The sequence below is a fragment of the Eulemur rufifrons genome, chromosome 20 (genome assembly GCF_041146395.1).
Source record: "Eulemur rufifrons isolate Redbay chromosome 20, OSU_ERuf_1, whole genome shotgun sequence".
NCBI classification, from domain to species: Eukaryota; Metazoa; Chordata; class Mammalia; order Primates; family Lemuridae; genus Eulemur; species Eulemur rufifrons.
The window spans coordinates 11384483-11402922 of record NC_091002.1 but is presented as its reverse complement, the minus strand read 5'-3'; the positions used below and the strand labels follow the sequence as shown (position 1 = coordinate 11402922).

Below are 18440 nucleotides of genomic sequence, written 5' to 3'. Positions count from 1 at the left end.
TCTACTCAAATCCCAGTAATACAGGTGCTTTTGATCTCTTTTATGCCAAGGGCCCCTCTCAGAATAATGTTTTTAAATGCATAAAATAAGACACATTAGATTATAATATATGAGCTTCATTAAGTAAACATGATTCAGCAGTGGTCTGACAATTACCATAATTTTGCTGCATTGATGAGCATAAACAAGCAGCGATGTCTGCAGATATCTGCCAAACTGTAATGTGATAGGAAAACAGCTGTGCTTTCAATTGAAGAGAAAAGTACAGGTACTGCTATACTATTGTGGCTTGTTGCCTACTTTTATAATGGAAGGAAATGGTAAATTTCAGTTAAAGCTTCATAAGAAATAAAGATATAAATTTTCAGCTGACTTCTTCCTGTGGACCCAGGTGAAGAGCCCCAGCTGTGTTAACTGCTGCACTCTGCGTGAAAGCCCAAGTGCTAGAGCTCCTGAAAGCCACCCCCGTGGCCCCAGTCTCCTTCCCTGTGCCCTCTCTCGGGATCTCTCCTCTCCCTGACTCATCTCCAAATGGTCAGCTTCTTGCCTGCCCTGCTCCGCCCCACAGGCCACCGTGTTGTTCCTCACACGTGCTAGGCACACTCCCGCATCAGAACTCTCCCCCACCCCAACACATCTGCAAGCCTTGTTCCCTCACCTCAACATCCAGTGTTTGCTCAAACCTCACCCTCTCAAGGACACCCCTCCTGACCCTAACCCTCCTATCCCCATTCCCCTTTTATTTTTCTCCATCACACTTCCTTCCTCCTATTTATTTTGTTTACTCTTTGTCTCCTCTCACTACAATAAATCTTCACAAATGCAGGAATGTTGGTCTATTTGCTCACTGCTGCAACCCTATGGCCAGAACAATGCCTGGAACATAGTACATGCTCAATAAATAGCTGTTAAGTGAATAGATTATGCAGCTTGCATGGAGATAGCCAGACAGCTTCTCTATGCTTAATTTCATATTTTTCTATATATAATAAACACTACAATTGAGCTATAAAGAGTGTTGCGGAAGCCAGGAAAGTGAATGAGCATGTGGACATCTTCCCCCAGCAAGGCTTGACACTCAGACCACATCATGGTCCATTCCAAAAGGGCCAGGGCTTTTCCTAGACTACAGTAGTGCTCAATAGATGTTCCAATGGGACACGGGGCTGCTTCCTAAGTATCACAAAAATGTGAGCATTTTTTCACCAGTCTGTCCATGGAAATCTACTGTTAATTAGGGGACACAACCATTTTGCCCTATATTGTGAAGCTCTCATCTCTGCTCTTTGTATTTGCCAAAGAGGAACGTTGAGAACTTTCATTCGTTCCTAGAATTTCAGGAGTAGGAATAGGCAATAGCAATATGTTTGTGCCCTACTCTAAAGCTACACTGTCCAATATGGGAGCCTGTACATTTGAAATGTGACTACTCAGAATTGAGACGTGCTCTAAGTATAAAATATCCACTGAATCATGAAGACCTGGTACCAACCAAATTAAAATATTCCATTAATGCTTTTTAATTTAATTATGTTGACTACCTATTGAAGCAATATTTTGGATATAATGGGTTAAACAATAAATGTTATGACTAATTTTATCTACTTCCTTTTGATTTTTTAATTAATGTGGGTATTAGAAAATTTAAAATTACATATATGGCTCACATGCTTGTATTTGCCTCTGAGAGCTCTTTTTCAAGGTTTTTACTCAGCTCAGAAAGCAGAATGTAGGTTTACTCCACAGGTAACCTTTTTCTGCAGGAACTGGGACTGGTGTATAGACTACTGCTTCCACATCGGGTGCTACGAATAACAACCTGCTTGTGCTGGCTGTAACTGGAATGAGTTAAAGGGGATCTATGGCCAGCAAAGGAAATACAAATGTGGCAACAGGTAAGTATCCTAACTGCTTTTATATAGCAAAGACAGAAACATCTAGAAAAAGTGAAAAATGAATAAGCATAAGAAATAAACTCTCAATTAAAATATATTTAGAAATCAATTATTAAAATTATGCATTCATTCAGTCACAACTATTTATCAAACATCGGCTGCATGCCCCGTGTGTTCCAGGTGCTGGGGCTCCACCAGAAAACAAGACAGTCCATGATTCCTGCCCTGGGGGAGTTGATCTTCTATTGGTTCCAGAACCATATTCTGAGAAATAATTCTGAAATCCTTTAACGTTTTAAAGAATGTATATGAGGTTAGAAATGGACCGATGGACCAAGTGATGCAGAACTCCATCTGTGTTTTTGCTGTAGAAAACTCCTTGAAAAATAAAATGACTTCAAGACAAAGCTGTAAGGACGTTTAGTGTTTTATTCTCAATATATATGTCTTAGTCCATTCCTGTTGCTACAAAGAAATACCCGAGGCTGGGTAATTTATAAAGAAAAGAGTTTTTTTTGGCTCATGGTTCTCAAGGCTGTACAAGGAGCATGGTGTCAGCATCTGCTTCTGGTGAGGGCTTCAGGAAGCTTCCACTCACGGAAGGGTTTCTTCTCCCATTGTGGCTGAATCTGACCTCAAAGATCAGAATTTATAGTGTTTTATCAGATTGTACACACAATAAAGTAGAAAATCATATATTAAAGTAGAAGGAAAGAGATTCAGTGCGTAACTTTTCAGGCCCAAATTGAAGGAATAAATTGTTTAGACATAAGTTTATGTTTTTGCATAGTTACTCAGCATTACAAAAATAGGGAAATTTTTTGATTCCAGTAAATAACAATAAAATGATGAAAAGCAGAAAAAGTGACCTGAGTCTGAATTCCCAAGGTGTGATCTATGTAATAGAATCATAAGACAGTTTGACAGTCATTGGTATTTCAGTTTAAACAAACAAAAAACCCAAAAAAACCCAATAATCACAAAATAAAAAATGAAGTTTCTATTGGGTTCTAGTCAAAGAGGCTGATTAAAAGTAGAAGGAGCTGAAGGTTGATAATATTAAAACACTCTCCACAATAACACAGGCCTAAAATAGGTACGATAGTGAACTAGTGGAACAAACGGTAACCAGACATGAGTGAGCCACCCACAGAAAAGCAAATAAAACAAAAAACGCTGAGAGGAGAAAGCATTTGAAGACCAATCACCTAAAAGCATTTTTATTTACTGAGCAAAGTTGACAGTTGTATGATGTAACTCAGTAATAAATATTTATTTATAGAAAATAACTTGTAGCACAATAAGTACTAGTTGGATGAATAAGTTTGAAACATATTCCCCCAAATTAAAAATGTCAAATTTCAGAAAAGCATAGTGTGAAAGGGAGGCAAGCTGGGGTGAGTGGCCAGCTCACCTAACTGCATCTCCACTAATGAACAAACAAGAGGAAGGAAAACCGACGGGAAGGTTCCGAGTGGGCCTGCAGGGGAAAGTGGAAAAAGAATCATCTATACCGCATACTCATCCCATATTAAGTTTGGAAACGCCCTAGAGATTACCATTTGAAGTAAAAGTGTTAAAAAGAAAGCACTTAATTTATCCACATTTAACATGAAAGTTAACAATAAATATTAGGAAATGTTCTCATCTCCAAGACCCGTAGTCACTAAACGAAATGAGAGGGAACCTGGGTGTGGAAGTTGCTGACAGCAGAGGTAGCTGTCACTAACAACTGAATGAATGATTTGTCCCAGTGTTCACCAGCATGGCCAGAGGGCAGATGACAGACACAAACATAATTTCCCAAGGGAAGAAGAACGAAATTAGGTGGGAGACCGGAACACGAGGTCACGAAATTTAAAGTAACCAAACTTAAGAGCAGGAACAATTCATCCCAAATGTCAAGAGAAGTGAAGCAAAAAATGGAAGAACATGACGTATTTTTAAACTATGGTGTAAAAAGAGCAGGAGTGGAGGGCCTGTGCCCTTGCTGTGCCCACGTGGCTCTTCCCTCACCTCTTTCAGGTGTCTGCTCACTGCCACCTTTGCTGTGCACCTGGAGGAAATGGCAGCCTCCTCTCCACACCTGCTGCCCTCTTCACATCTGCCCTCATCACCTACAAATGGGGTATTTCATCCCTTTCCTGTATGTCATTCTCCTCTAAGCAGAATGCAGGCCCCATGAGGGCAAGGATTTCTGTCTGGGTCACTTCTATTTCCCCAGCGGCTGGATGGTGCTGGCACACGTACACAGTCAGTGCTGTGTATGGTATTAGATGAGTGAGGGGGTTTGCTGGGTTTCTCTGGGAAAGAAAGCAGACTGTCAGCCGGCACTCGTCCCGCCCGGATGGCAGCCAGGAACCCAGCAGCCATCTTTGTCTATGTGATGGAAGCCAATTTCAGGACAGAGCTGACACGGGGGAGGGAGAGCAGAATAAAGGAAAGAAACCAAGACCCTGAGGACACAAATCTTAAAGTCCTGTCTGTGTCCAGACCTCCCACTTATGTGAGACAATAAATGCCCTGTGGTGGAACGCATTGTGAGTTGGGTTTTCTTTCATTTTCAACTGAAAACATTCTTACCATTAATCTAAATTTTGAAATTTAAAATGACGGTTTTAGAAAAATGCAGGTTAAGGGGAAGGTGTGTATGAAAAGGAAGGGCAAGGAACCAGAAATGAGCAAGATACATTAAAACATTACCTGGTATAAATAGAAAAAAAATCCATGCAACTGTTATAGCCTACATATTCTTATAAAATCTAGCCTAAGGGCCTATTTATACAATGTAGAAGGGACTTAATAACTCAACAGTACCAAAAAAGTACCAGATAATGAAAGGTTTAAAGTAGGTGCAGCTTACATGGTTATAGAAAATCTGTATTTCGAAGAGAGAGAGAATCACAATTCTTTTCTACCAAACAATACATTCATAAAAAGCAGAAGCACCTGCAGTGCTTCTCGAACTTCGATGTTCATAAAAGTCACTTGTTACCAAGACACATTCCTGGGCAAACACAGACTCAGAAGGCTGTGGCAGGGCCTGAGATTCTGCATTTTAGCAAGTTCTCAGTGGATGCTGACCCATGGACCACGCTGGCAGCAGAACTGAAGAGCATATAGAATAAAGAACTACCCCTGAGTAGAGATGAGGTAGCCTTGAGGAGGGAGGCTGTGTGCTGAAGGGCAGGAAGGTGCAAGATGCTGTGATGTGCAACAGCCTTGTGGAGCTGCCAGTCTGCCCCGGATGGTCTCCTTTGACTCAAGGGGTGAACAAACCCTTGTACGGCTTCACTTACTAAAAACCAAGTGTGCGTCTCCACAGATAGGAAGGGTGCATGTCACAGAGCACCACCCCCCAGTGGCCTGACTTACAATGGACACTGGCTGCTGCACCTGGACTTCTCCTGCACCCCTGGCTGAGATGCAGGTGCCAGTGTAGGGACTACGAAAACATCTCGGTGCTGTCAGGGAATAGTGTGGGGGGAAAGGAGGCAGAAAGGGAAGGCCCTATAGAGGCAGGGCCACCTCAGGGTAACTGATGCCAGAGGCCCAACAAGGTGAAGGATGGTCACACTTCTGAACTTCATTTTGTACGATATGAAATTCTTCCAAATTCATTTGTTAGTGCAATCATTTTTCAAAACTACAAATATCACTGGGATGTGAGGGTGTGAGGCTGTCCTTCCTTCACATCTTTGAAAGACTCCTTTCAGGTCAGATGGCCTCAGTTCTCCCATCTAGCCAAGATCAGCTGTCTGAAGGGAGTGCAGGAGTTTGGGCTTTAAAAGAGCAGAGGGAAGGATATTGTATTCACTCTAGGAATTGAGTGATCTTGATGGGCAAGGCTGTAATTTCTAACATTAAATGTGCAACTTCACCAGAAGGCTCTTTATGCTTAGAATTCAGTTTAAATGGACAAGCTGAGAACCTGATGTGGTGTGGTGAGTGGGCTGGTGACAAGAGATTGCGAAGGAAGGCTCCTGATGAGGGCTCAGATGGCAACTGTGACAAAAAACACGACTTGTGAAAGGAAAGACAGGAAAACTATCTATCGCAGCTTGCGAGTCTTTAGTGTTTCAGGAAAGAACCCAGGTGTATGTGATTCGCTTCAAATTTAGAGGCAAGTGATTAAAAAATAAATAAATAAAGCTGACACTGAAAACAGTTACACAGTAGGGCCCTGCTGCAACCAGGACTAATTCCCAGAAGTCTCATCGCTTAAAAAATTCAGATTTTATTTTTAATAAAAGTAATACATGTTCACAGTAGTGTAAAAGAAAAGCATATGACTATAGATTATGTCATTAAGCCACTCAGAACAAGGCCACTACCATAGCCAGACTGATGGTCCGTTCCTGGGTCCATGTCATCTGACTGCTCTCCCACTCCAGCACGTGTTCATCCAATTGCATTTATTTAGAAGGAGAACTCCCAGTCAGGAAAAAATGTCACCCATGCACTCTACTTAAGAATGCAGACAGGGTAAAGTACATTTTTAAAAATTTCTACATGAATCATAACAAAATTTAAAATCTCAGTGTATATAAAATTAACTACATTTTCTATTACAGAGTTTCTAGTGGCCATTATATAGTGAATTTCTTTGTCAAAATTAATAAAATGGCATATCAAAAAAGGGTAAATTTTACTTTATGTACATTAAACCTCAATAAAACTGACTTTTTTTTTTTAAAAAAAAAAAGTGAAAGTGAAAAATAGTGGGGGAAAAAAGTAATGTATGCCCATGATTTTTAAAAAGTCAAACAGAAATTGGCCAGGCAAGGTGGTTCACTCCAGTAACCCCAGCACACTGGGCGGCTAAGGCAGGAAGATTGCTTGAGCTCAGCAGTTCAAGACCAGCCTCAGCAAGAGCAAGACCCTTGTATCTACAAAAAACAGAAAAATCAGCTGGGCCTGGTGGCACATACTTGTAGTCCCAGCTACTCAGGAGGCTGAGACAGGAGGATCACTTGAGTCCAGGAGTTTGAGGTTGCAGTGAGCTATGATGATAACACTGCACTCTAGCCTGGGTAACAGAGCAAGACCCTATCTCAAAAACAAAAAATGAAATAAAACAAAAACCCCAGAACTAAACAATCTAATTAAAAAATAGCAAAAGACCTGAGCAGATACCTCACCAAAGATACACAGATGATAAATAAGCACACAAAGATATTTTTCAACTCCATATGTCATTAAAACAAGAGAAATCACTAAAATACCTATTAGAATGGCTAAAATCCAAAACACTGACAACACCCAATGCTGGCAAGGGTGTGGAGCAACAGGAACTCTCATTCAATGGTGGTATGAATGCAAAATGGCACAGCCACTTTGTGAGACAGTTTGACAGTTTCTCATAAAACTAAATATACTCTGACTTTGAGTCCAGCAGTTGCACTCTTTGGTAGTTACTCAAATGAGTTGAAAACTTATGTCCACATAAATGCACATGAATGTTTATAGCAGCTTTATTCATAATTGCTCAAACTTGAAAGCAACTAAGATGGCCTTCAGTAAATGAATGGAGAAACAAACTGTGGTACATCCAGACAGTGAAATATCCAGTACTAAAAAGAAATGAGCTATCAAGATACGAAAAGACATGGAGGAACCTTAAATGTATATTTTTAAGCGAAAAAAGCCAATCTGAAAAAGCTACATACTATATGATTCCAACTATATAACATTCTGGAAAAGGCAAAATTGTGGAGACAGTAAAAAGATTAGTGGTTGATGGGGCTGTGAGGAGGGACGGATGAATAGACAGAGCGCAGAGGATTACTTCCCCAGGAAATTTTCCTGAGTGGGCTGAATCTCCCAATGTTACATACCCTCAGTACCACATGCCCATCAATGGTCAATACCATCATAGTTGCAGTTTTGCACTTATGAGTGTGCTTATAAGCCATGAAAAGGTAGGGACCATGTCTGTATGTTGTTCACCATTGAATTTCCAGAACCTGGCATAGAACCTAGCACTATAAATATATTTTCTAATTTTTTTATGCTTTTAATATTTACATTCAACTCTTCAATCACCAGGGAATCTACCTTAGAGTATGAAAAAAAGTTTTTATCTTAATTTGGTCCCACCATTTACAGAATAATCCTTCCTGTTCCCACTGTTGTGACACATACCTTGTCATATATGTATATATTAATATATACAGACATTCACACACATATTTGCACATAGTGGGTCTCTGGTGGGACCCTTTCTTGAGTTACAGTATTCTATCTATAGAATCTGTCAACATGGCATTATTTTGATTATTGTGAAGGTATCTTGTGTTTTAATATCTGACAGGACAAATCTCTTCTCAGTATTACTTTTTCTCTAAATGTGTTAGTTGAAATCATTTGATCAAGCCCTCTACTAATAAAGGACAACCTTTAAAATACTTATTAAATTAAAATAGCAGAGAGCTCCTTGTTCCTTTCTAATTTCATGAATTGTCATCTGAGCAGATGTGTGTCCACTTACTTGAGCAATCCAGCCCGATGGAAGACGTAGAGCTCCTGCTTGAGGGTGCAGTTGGGGAAGGGGACTATCTTGACGAAGTTCTGGATGAGGGAAAACTCAGGGGTGAGATGGGGCACAGAAATTATGCAGAAGTTCTTGTCCTAACATCATTGGAAACCAGGATATATGGAAAGAATAAAAAATCATTTATTAATAAACGAACTCCTGCTTTTAAAAAAAGACTATGGAAAATAGAAGCAAAATGCATTGATTAAGGAAAGTATACCCAAATTAAATTTTCTCATAACTTGGAAAGTAACCACATAAAATTCAGGGAGCCGAGCAACTACAAGGGTATGGAGAAAATATCTGCGAGTGTGACTGAAGCCTGAATAAATAAATCTTATGAGCAACGGCAGTCATCAGCATAGCTCTTTTGTGGAAGTAGATTTTTAAACTAATACCATTTGCACTTGTGAATTCACTGGTATCACCAAGCAAATGAGGCAGCACAATGTTCTAGCAAAGTCCCTGTGCTTATTAAGTGACCTTAGACCAGCCCTAGTCCCGTCCTCTGTGAGGTGAGACGGTGGTATTCCAGGCCTTTTCTGGTTATAAAATCCTGTGATCATACATAAATGGATGTGTATTTTATAATGACGTGATCGCACTTGGGTGAACAGATCCAAGGGCATGTTTAAGCCCAGGCAGTAGGTTTAGTCGGCAGATGCAGGAGGATCCATGTATCCTGATAGATGCCATTCATCTTCTATTCTAGACCTGCCCTGTCCCATCCGGTAGCCAATGGCCACTTGTGGCCACGGAGGATTTGGAATGTGGCTGGTGTGACTGAGCAACTACATTTTTTTTTTTATTTAAGTTCATTTAAATTTAAAAACTGATACTCAGTTTCATTATTTGAAAAGTTTTATGTGTGCTTATGTTATGTAAATCTACTTATCTAACTTGAGTATATGAATCTACTTACCCAACTATAAATTTTAGGAAATTTAAATGCAGTTCAAGTATTTCTGATGAAAACTTACTACTTGTATTGAGATGTGCTATAAATGTAAAATACACCCTGGATTTCAAAGACTTAGTATGAGAAAAAGAATGCAAATAGCTCACTAATAATTTTTCATATTGATTACATGTTGAAATGATTATGTTTGGGATATAGTAAGTTAAATAAGATATATTACAACATGGATTTCATCTGTTCCTTTTTCCTTTTTCTTCATGGGGCTGCCGGAACATTCAGAGTTGCTGATGGGGCTCACGCTCCAAGTCTGTGGATGGTGCTGCTCTAGGCTGTCTGTATTCCATGCAGCTACTTGGTCCTCTGCCAGGTCCCTGCAGAAGCAGCCTGTTCTTCCCAGAGCTAATTTGTCCCTTTGGGATCTCGCCTCCCCCTGAACCCTGTGAAGGCATTATTTGTGCTAATCCCAAGCCCTGGGGACATTTGTGCAACCCAAAGGAGGGAATCATTGTTTGACCTTATCTTCCTTCTTTCTAGCAAAATAACAGGGCTCCTTTTGGGGAACTTTAGAGTCAAGTTACTGAAATACTCAAACGAAAATAAGGATTGGGTGCCAAGTCTGGGTGGGCTTCCTCTGGGAGGGGGAGACTAACTATAATGAGTTGCTTCAACTTGTATTTGAAGGATTAAGGAAGAAGTAATCAAGGTGTTTTGTTCCCCACATCCCAAAATCAAATAGGATTGAAATGTAAATAGGTCTTTTACCTTTTTAAAGCCAGCATTATTTTTATAATGCTAAAGATATGCCTTTCCATGCACTTTATAACAGGAAAGAGTTAAACTTAGTGAAATTTCTTTGGGGAATCTTTGAGAGAAATCGGCTTTGTAAATTCTATGTTCAGGGTAATCTACATCGTTTCATGAGCTTTGAAAATCCCTTAAAAATACAATGGAGAGCATATTGCCTTATTGCAAAGCTTCATTATATTTAAAAAAATGAGGAAATAAAACCTAACGTCACATGGTGTTTAGGCAAGACAATTAAGCCATATTTATTTTTATATCACTAGAAAGAGTGTTAAGGGAAAATAAAGCAATGGATATTTTGCTTGAAATTAGGCAACTGAAGACATACAGTTGTTGACTGACAGGCCAGTCATGAAAAAAGTCTTTTAAAAACCCATTTTGTCCCTCAGTTGTCTTTTTTCCCCACTTTCTTCCCTTCAATAAAGTGATAAGAGTTAGCTCTCCATCCCTAGACAACGAAACAAGAATGGAGAAAGACGCCAGGGACACGTTGAAATGGACTATCTTGTAGCACTTGTATGTTGGTCATCAGGCCCATTCGCTAACGTGAGTTGAGCCCATCCTACAAGCCAGGCATGGGCTCAGTCCCAAGGAACTAATAGGCAAAGAAATGCCCACCTGAAAACTAACCACAGTTCCCACTTTCCTACCCCCAGAAAAGCAATATGGTGGTTTCAGAATACTTTGAACCAATGTAAGCTACAAAGTAATATAACAGTCTTATCCACTTTAATGTAATTCTGACATTTCCATATACTACTGTGAATGATTTGATTCTAATAAAACACTGGTAAAGCTATGTTTAAAAAAAATTATGCATTTTAAAAAACTCCTAAAATAGCGTGACTGAAGAATGATTGAAAATGACAATATTTTCTATTTTTAAGAGTTCATGACATGCCAATTGACCTCATTCTCAGAACACAGAAGCAGTTCAAACCTCAACATTCATAGCGTTTTAAATGTTTAGATAATGAATATGGCATTTCATTTTTCTACAACTTCTCTAGCTTACAAAACCAGTTACTCAAAATTCAGCATGTACTTACAGGAAAGAGACTGAAAACAAAATTCATAAAATCCAGCGACCTGTAAACAGAGAGTAAGCACTGTCACTGCCCTCCAAGCAAATGCAGCATCATCAGATATTTACAGAGATTTATGGCTCTTTCCCCTCAGGCACCGATTAGCCAACCATTAGTCAGAATTTGTGTCTAGCTGAACAATAATTGGTTGCATAAGTCATAAGCTTCATATGTCAGTAATGCAGTTTTTTGTAGAACTGAAGGCACTATAATAGCAATTAATAATCTCTGTGCATTTGAAAGCCAAAACAAAAGATGGTCATTCTGTGCACAAGATTCTTCCCTTTCTTTATGGCAGAGTTGAGGGGAGATGTGAGAGACATTACAGGCTACTCTGATCTTCTCCTGTTTCATACGTGAAAGATTTTCTGACCTGCTGCTGATGTATATTCACAGGCAAACCACATTGGGTTACTGAATTTCTGTTTGAAAATTCAAAAATTACATTCTAAGCTTAATCACATCTCCATGCACAGGGAAAATAAATACAAAACAACAAATATAGAAGGGCTTTAAGGGTTTCTAGATGTGTGCAATATAATTAGAATAAAAAGATTTCCCTTTTCAATCCCCGAGATTGCCATAGAAACCGCAAACTTAAGATGAAAAAGGTAAAAGTAATACATGGTTGCAGGGGAGCTGGGAGATTGGGAATGTGTTTAAACATATCCTCTAAAACGGGCCAGTCTTTTCCTCTTTGAGGTGGTTCTGCGGACAAATGATGGAGTAGGTGGGTGTGCTAAAGAGATGTGGAATCTCGGCCCTGAGGACAGCGACCCGCATCCAGACTGTGGAGAGAGCGAGCGCTGTACGTGTGTGCTCTGGAGGAAGTGGGAGACTGCGTGGCCCGGTGGACACCCCGGCTCTGTCTGCCGGGCACCACGCCGCCTCCTTGTTGTCGCCCGGGATTGTTGCTGGGTGTTCCACTTATCACCCTCCCAGATCTTACATTTTGGGTGAGGCTCCAGCTGCAGATTTGGGGTGGAGTGTGAGGCAAGGGACGGAGCCCATCTCCTGGTGGCAGGGGCTGGTCGTACGTAGCCACTGGCTCAGGAACAAACACAGTTCAGTGAGGCCTCATGGGACTTTTGCTAGAAAGCCAGGCCCAAACCAGGACGTCCTCCTCACTGGATTTGCACACAGATCTGAGACTGTCAGTGGTCTTGGCCCCAGAATGGGAACACTCCTCTGAGAAGGGGGGCCAAAAGCAGGGAGCCAGGGTGAAGGGGTAGAGAGGGAAACTTGGTCCTTGGTTTGGTTATCTAAGTCCTACATCAAGCCATATTTAAAACAGTCCTACCATTGGACTTATTCTTAGCTATGTGAAGCAATTATTCCATTTTTTCCAAAGCCAGTTTGGTTGGATTTTCTGTTACAACCAAAAGACTCCAAACAAGCATCAGTCCATTCTCCCAGAAATGCAAACTTTAGAGAATGGGAGCAGTGTGTGATTACATAAGTGATGATTTTCCAAATCCCCAGCTGCTATGTAGGTGAGCCAGACTTGGGCATCTTTCTTACACACTTCTGTGGGCCTTACCCAAATTTTATGGACTAGAATCTCTGGATGGAGCCCAGGAATCTGTGTTTTAAACAAAATTCCCCAGGAGATTAGGATGTGGGGCCAGGTTTGGAAACCACTGGCTCTGTAAGATTAAGATGTTGGTGAATGCCATGAGAAATTCTTACCATACTAGACACCTGGAGGTCAGTACTTGCCTTGCTTCGTATTTCTCCTCAATACAAAACAGCTGGATACAGAAAGCAGCTGAGGCTCCCTTGTAGATGGGGCGGAAGTGGCTGTGCTCTTCCGGCTGCGAGATCGATACTGAGGTCCTACTGCTGATGTGGTGATCCGGCACAGGGGAAATGTGACTGAGTTTTTCTACGTCCTAGAGCAAGGAGAGAGGAGAAGCCAATGGGAATCCTATCCACTTCCTGCAAGTTAGCGGGCTGGTGATTGCATCATCTCCGCATTACACTGTTCCCAGGACAGGTGTGACTGTCTCACCTGAAACAATTCATCCTGAGCTGGGCCTGTTTTTGAGATGTTCTTAATGAGATATTCAAAATTTATAAAATGATTAAGACAGGTTCTCACATGAAGGTCAGAAACAAATGGTTCCAGTTGGCCTCTGATATAGGGTCCATATTTTAACCACATGCCTGGGCAGAGATGCGAACATGGTAGTATTACATACACATTGAGTCCAGCAGCAGAATACCTCCGTCCCAAAAGTTGTTTTCATTTTGAATTTGTGACAAAAGAATTTTTAGATCTTGGGACTGGTCAGGCGGTTCTGGGAGTGACTGTGGAGGGGAGGGTGGAGCCCAGGAAGGCCCAGTGACAACAGCCCCCTGGATAGTTATTGCTAAGACTGCTCGGTCCCGCGGATGGGCATCTGAGAAGGTGTCATGACTCAGGAGAAAATTATTCGTTCTGAGATTCTTCTCGGAATTCCTTTAAATCAAAGTAATACAGTCATATAGTAACATTTAATGCAACATAGCACTGAAATTTGTAAAGAAAAGCAGCAGTCCCCTGCCTCCCTGTCCCCTCCCGTTGGCTAGCACTTTCAACGTTTTCATTTCTTTGGGTGTTTATTTCCCTCTATATTTCTGAACAACATGCTTATGCTGCTATTTCTTAATTCATCAGTTTTTGAAATTTCCTACTGGATATTGGTGGGGTGGATAGATTTAGCCTTCTTACACTACCCTCTTCCCCACATCTTAATCCCCCTGGGACAATTACTTCACCGCTCAGGGCTAAATTGGTAAGTGTGTGCACTATTATAAATATGTAAGTATTGCTGCTGCTGCTGTGCTGAGCAGAGGAGTGTCATACACTTTCATTTCATTTGTGTACTTTGTTTTTATCCACTTGGTCTCCTAATTTTTTCCCCATGCTTTATCAGACTTGCCAAGTGTTGGTCAATATTATTTTCCAAACAATCAGGCATTTGAGATAATACATCAACCTCATTCTTTTTCTCCCCCTCCTCTAATCTGGACTTGTAGCTCTTACCGGCCTGCCTTACCACCTTCGTTCTTGTTTTGCATCTCCTGTTTCTTAAGTTCCAGGTCTTTTCCTTGTCTTTTTTCTTCATTGTTTGGGCCCTTATATCACGAGAGCACATTTCTGGCTTCCTAAAACAACCGTGATTGGGAGGCAAAACTCCATAGCCGCTGGCTAACTGGGGCACTTCATGGGGTGACCAGGCAGAAAGAAACCTGGCATTTTTACTGGGTGGCAACCTCTGGTGACATTATCTGAAGGCCTCTTTTTGGGCCTGTTCAGTCTTTTGGGGAATTAAGTTCTCCAAATCTCCTGCATGAGGAACTGTGATAGACAGGACAGTGGCCTCTAAGATGTGCTTGTCCTAAGCCCCAGAACCTATAAAAATATATTATCTTACAGGGCAAAAGGACTTTGCAGATGTCATTACATTGTGGATTTTGATATGAGATTACCCTGGATTACCCAGGCGGGCCCAATGTACTCGTAAGGGTCCCTACGAGAGGGAAGCTGTCAGAGAGAGGACGCTGGTGCGCTGCTGGTGCTGAAGAGGGAGGAAGGGGCCACAGGCCAAGGAATGTGAGTGGTTTCTAGAAGCAAATGCAAGGGAACAGGCTCTCCCCTAGATCCTCTGGAAGACATATGTCCCTATTCACACCTGAATCTTAGCACACTGAAACCTATTTTGGACTTCTGACCTCTAGAACTGTACAGTAATAAATTTACATTGTTTTAAGCACCAAGGTTGTGGTAATGTTACAGCAGCAATAGAAAACTAATACAAAGACCTGGCTTCTGGCGTTCAGAGACGGTGGCTGGGGGAGGGGCCTCTATTTGATATGGAGAATTCCACTTACTTGTTATTCTCTGTCCTGCACCGTTACACGGCCTCACATAGTGCGGGCTGAATCTAAATTTGGAGCTGCCTCTGTTCCATCTCTCCCGAGAATAGTCATCTGGTCATTTCACCTGGGGTATGGCTGACAAGCTAAGTGGAGTCTGTGGGGACTCTAGTGTTCCCGTCGCTCCACATCAGACCACCAAACACTCCCCTCCCGTCAGCTCCTGTCCCCACTCCGCCTTCTGCAGAACTTCCAGTCCTCGCCTTGCGGAGTCACACACTTTCCACCAGTCTTTCCTCCCATAAAGGTGCCCGGGTCTCACCTTCCTTAGCTGTGCTAAGCCAGTGTAAACTCCTCTATCGATTTTTTTATTCTCAATATTTTTAAAGTGCTTGTCTTCCAATATCTCCTCTTTGTCTTGTCTTTGTGGATTTGTGCCCATTTTATTCCTTTACTGTCATTTCAGTGTTTTTTTTCCAGAAGGGATAGGAGATAAAAATGAGAGATCGATCCACCTTGTTGACCCAGATGTCCTCTGGGGCTCCCATGTGTTTGATGTGGAGCAGGAGGCATCATGTCCCTCCCTCCACATCCTTGTTAGGGTTCACAAAGGAATGGCCACCCTCCTAGGAATATCAGAGAGAAAACTGCTACCCTCTGCTGCATCTCCACTCTCTCCTCCCTGGGGAACAAGGGGTGACCTATGGGCCGGTGAGTCTTCTGGTGTGGGTTCCGTCACAAGCAAACCCTGCGCTAAGGGTCTGAGAGTCAGTAGTTGACTTGGGCAAGGCCAGAAAATTTTTTGATGGGAGTGGGGAAGAAAGGCAAGGAAGAGAAGGCCACCAATACAGGGTGCTTTAAGGTATAGGTTGCCACGGTGAACTCAATCCCACCGAGATCTCTGGGAGACCAGGGGATACACAGCAGAGCTGTCCCCACTAAGAGGCGAAGGAGCTGGGATACTGATTCACTCCTTGGCTGATGGCTGCTCCCTCAAAGAGCCTGCCACAAGCAAAGCACTGGAAAAAGACCAGGCACTTGCTGTCCTCATCTTCGGGGTGGTTGGGAAGGATAAGTGCTAAAGGAACACGGGTGGGGGTCCAACAGCATCTACTAAAGTGAGGTGCAAAGAACAGGCCCTGCCCTGTGCCTGCAGAGCACTGTCTCTTTGTGGCAGCACATCCCAGACTGCACACTTTCTCCTCCCCTCCACGCGGTCAGCCTGGGAGAGGGGAAGACCCTGCCCTAAGGGTGAGACCTGCCTACAAGGAAGTGTGGACATTTAATTCAGTAGGGAGAAATGAGAAGCCCATTTGTGTTCCAGATCCAAGCTTTATTCTCTAGTTCAGTGTCAGCCATGAGAAAGGGGTACTTTTATCACCAGCTGACTTCTAGGGAGACTCCCTCATTGGCCAGAATCTGGAGAGGACAGGGGTTGGAGAGAATCTGGCCCTCTGGCAGAACTCCAATGTCTGGCATTAGTGTTCAGTGATCTGGCTCAGGGCCTCCATGGATATGACTAACCCCATGCCCTGTTCCCTCCTCAGGAGCTCCCTGGGCTTCCCAGGCTGACTCGTGCTGGGTCAGTCAGCCTAGCAACAAGAGGCTCCTGGGAGTCTCCAGAAATCCAGCACTGTGCTCATCACTAGGGAAGGAAAATGTCTGATTGTGCCAATCTCCCACTCAAAAGCCTACAACGCCTTTCTCTGCTCCTTAAGAAAAGTCCAAAATCCTCAGCACGGTCTGCAGGGTCTACAGGGCTCTGCCAATCTCTTCCTGAATCCTCAGGTGCCTGGCAGGAAATGGAAGGGACACTCCAATGGAGTGGAAAAGCTGGTTTAACAAAGGCCCACCTGCAAAAGTGTGGGTGGGGTGAAGGGAAACCAACAAAGGAAGGTGACGTGCCCAGGGGTGGCCACTGGTGGAAGATGCCACCACCCCTTGGCCTGAAGCTATCACAGGAGGGATCAGTTACTGGAACCTGAGATGCCTGTGAATGATATATGATACATATAGGTATGGAGATGAGCATATCCACGTGCGTATGATATGGAGAAAACTCTTACACGTGTCTTGCATCTCCAAAATGTTTTCTGTCTGGACAATGGGGAAGAGAGAAAACCTGTACTTAATGAAATTGTTGCAAATAATTTATGTAGAAAATGTAACCTACAGTCTAAGCTGTATAGAGGGTTCAGAATATAGGAATAGTCCCAGTGGGGTCAGAGTTAGGCAGGTGAGGCTTTGTTGGGTGGGTCCTACGAAGGAGGTAGTTATGAACTGGTAGAGAGAGACAGAGGAGCCTGGAGGAGGAAAGGGCACATCAGGACTCAGAGGGGGAAAGGAGTGAAGCTTGTGGGGGTGGCCAGCAGGCATGCAAAGGCCCTGCTCAAGCCCTACCTCCGTTTCAATAATATTTCCATTTTGGACGGCTGGCAAATGTTCCTCAAATGCAGCTTCTTCTATGATTTTTTCCTGCAAATGACAAGAAGACACAAAAATTAATTGACACCTACAGTGGTGTTGAGCCTGAGCTCTGAGCGAGCTCCCGGGGTTCAGACCCTGGCTCTGCTGTTACTGGCTATGTGGCATTGGGAAAGTCACGTAGCCCCAGTGTCCTCATCAGTGAAAATGGGATGAGAAGTGTCTACTTTATCTACTTCATAAGGTTGTTATGAGGGTAAAATAGAATAGATTGACAGATAGATGGACAGATGCTTCGCACAATGTAGGCACCTTCTAATTCTCTGTAGATATTAATTATTACTTCATTATTCTTATTTTTCTATTCCTGAAAGCTGTACTAAGGTTTTATTTTAACAAGGTAGAATTTTTTTTTATTCATGATAAATTATTAAGTGAACAGTGCAAGTTAAAAACAATAGTTTCATATTTTTCCCCACCCCCCCTTTCCCGAGTCAGCACCTTCAAGTGTTACCACTCCCCAAACAGTGCGCAATGCACTCATTAACAAGGTAGAATTGACATACAATAAACTGCGTATATTTAAAGTATGCCTTTTGAAAAGTTTTGACTTCTGTGTACACCTGTAAAAATATCACCACAATCAAAAGAACAACCATATCCACCACTCCCCCAGGCTTCTGTGTTTCTACACGCCTCTCCCTCCCACCCTTTGCTACTCTGCTGACCACAGGCAAACACTGATATGATGTTTGTCACTACAGATTAGTTCGTATTTTCTGGAATTTTAGATAAATGAAATCATACGGTATTTACTCTTTGGCAGGGGGGCAGGATCTGACTTCTTGTACTCAGCATATTTATTTTTAAATCTATCTGTGTTGTTGCACGTATCAATAGTTTATTCCTTTTTGTTG

General features: G+C 42.2%; 1 protein-coding gene across 1 annotated transcript in view; it reads right to left on the bottom strand.

The window, feature by feature from the left end:
- Nucleotides 1-18440, bottom strand: part of CFAP61 (cilia and flagella associated protein 61) — a 254315-nt gene that overhangs the window by 164165 nt on the left and 71710 nt on the right. The window contains exons 9-12 of the mRNA XM_069496104.1: nt 17500-17574; nt 12958-13130; nt 11203-11242; nt 8386-8525 (exon numbers count right to left, since the gene is read on the bottom strand). Coding sequence (XP_069352205.1) covers nt 8386-8525; nt 11203-11242; nt 12958-13130; nt 17500-17574 — 428 coding nt within the window. The remainder of the gene's footprint in view (nt 1-8385; nt 8526-11202; nt 11243-12957; nt 13131-17499; nt 17575-18440) is intronic.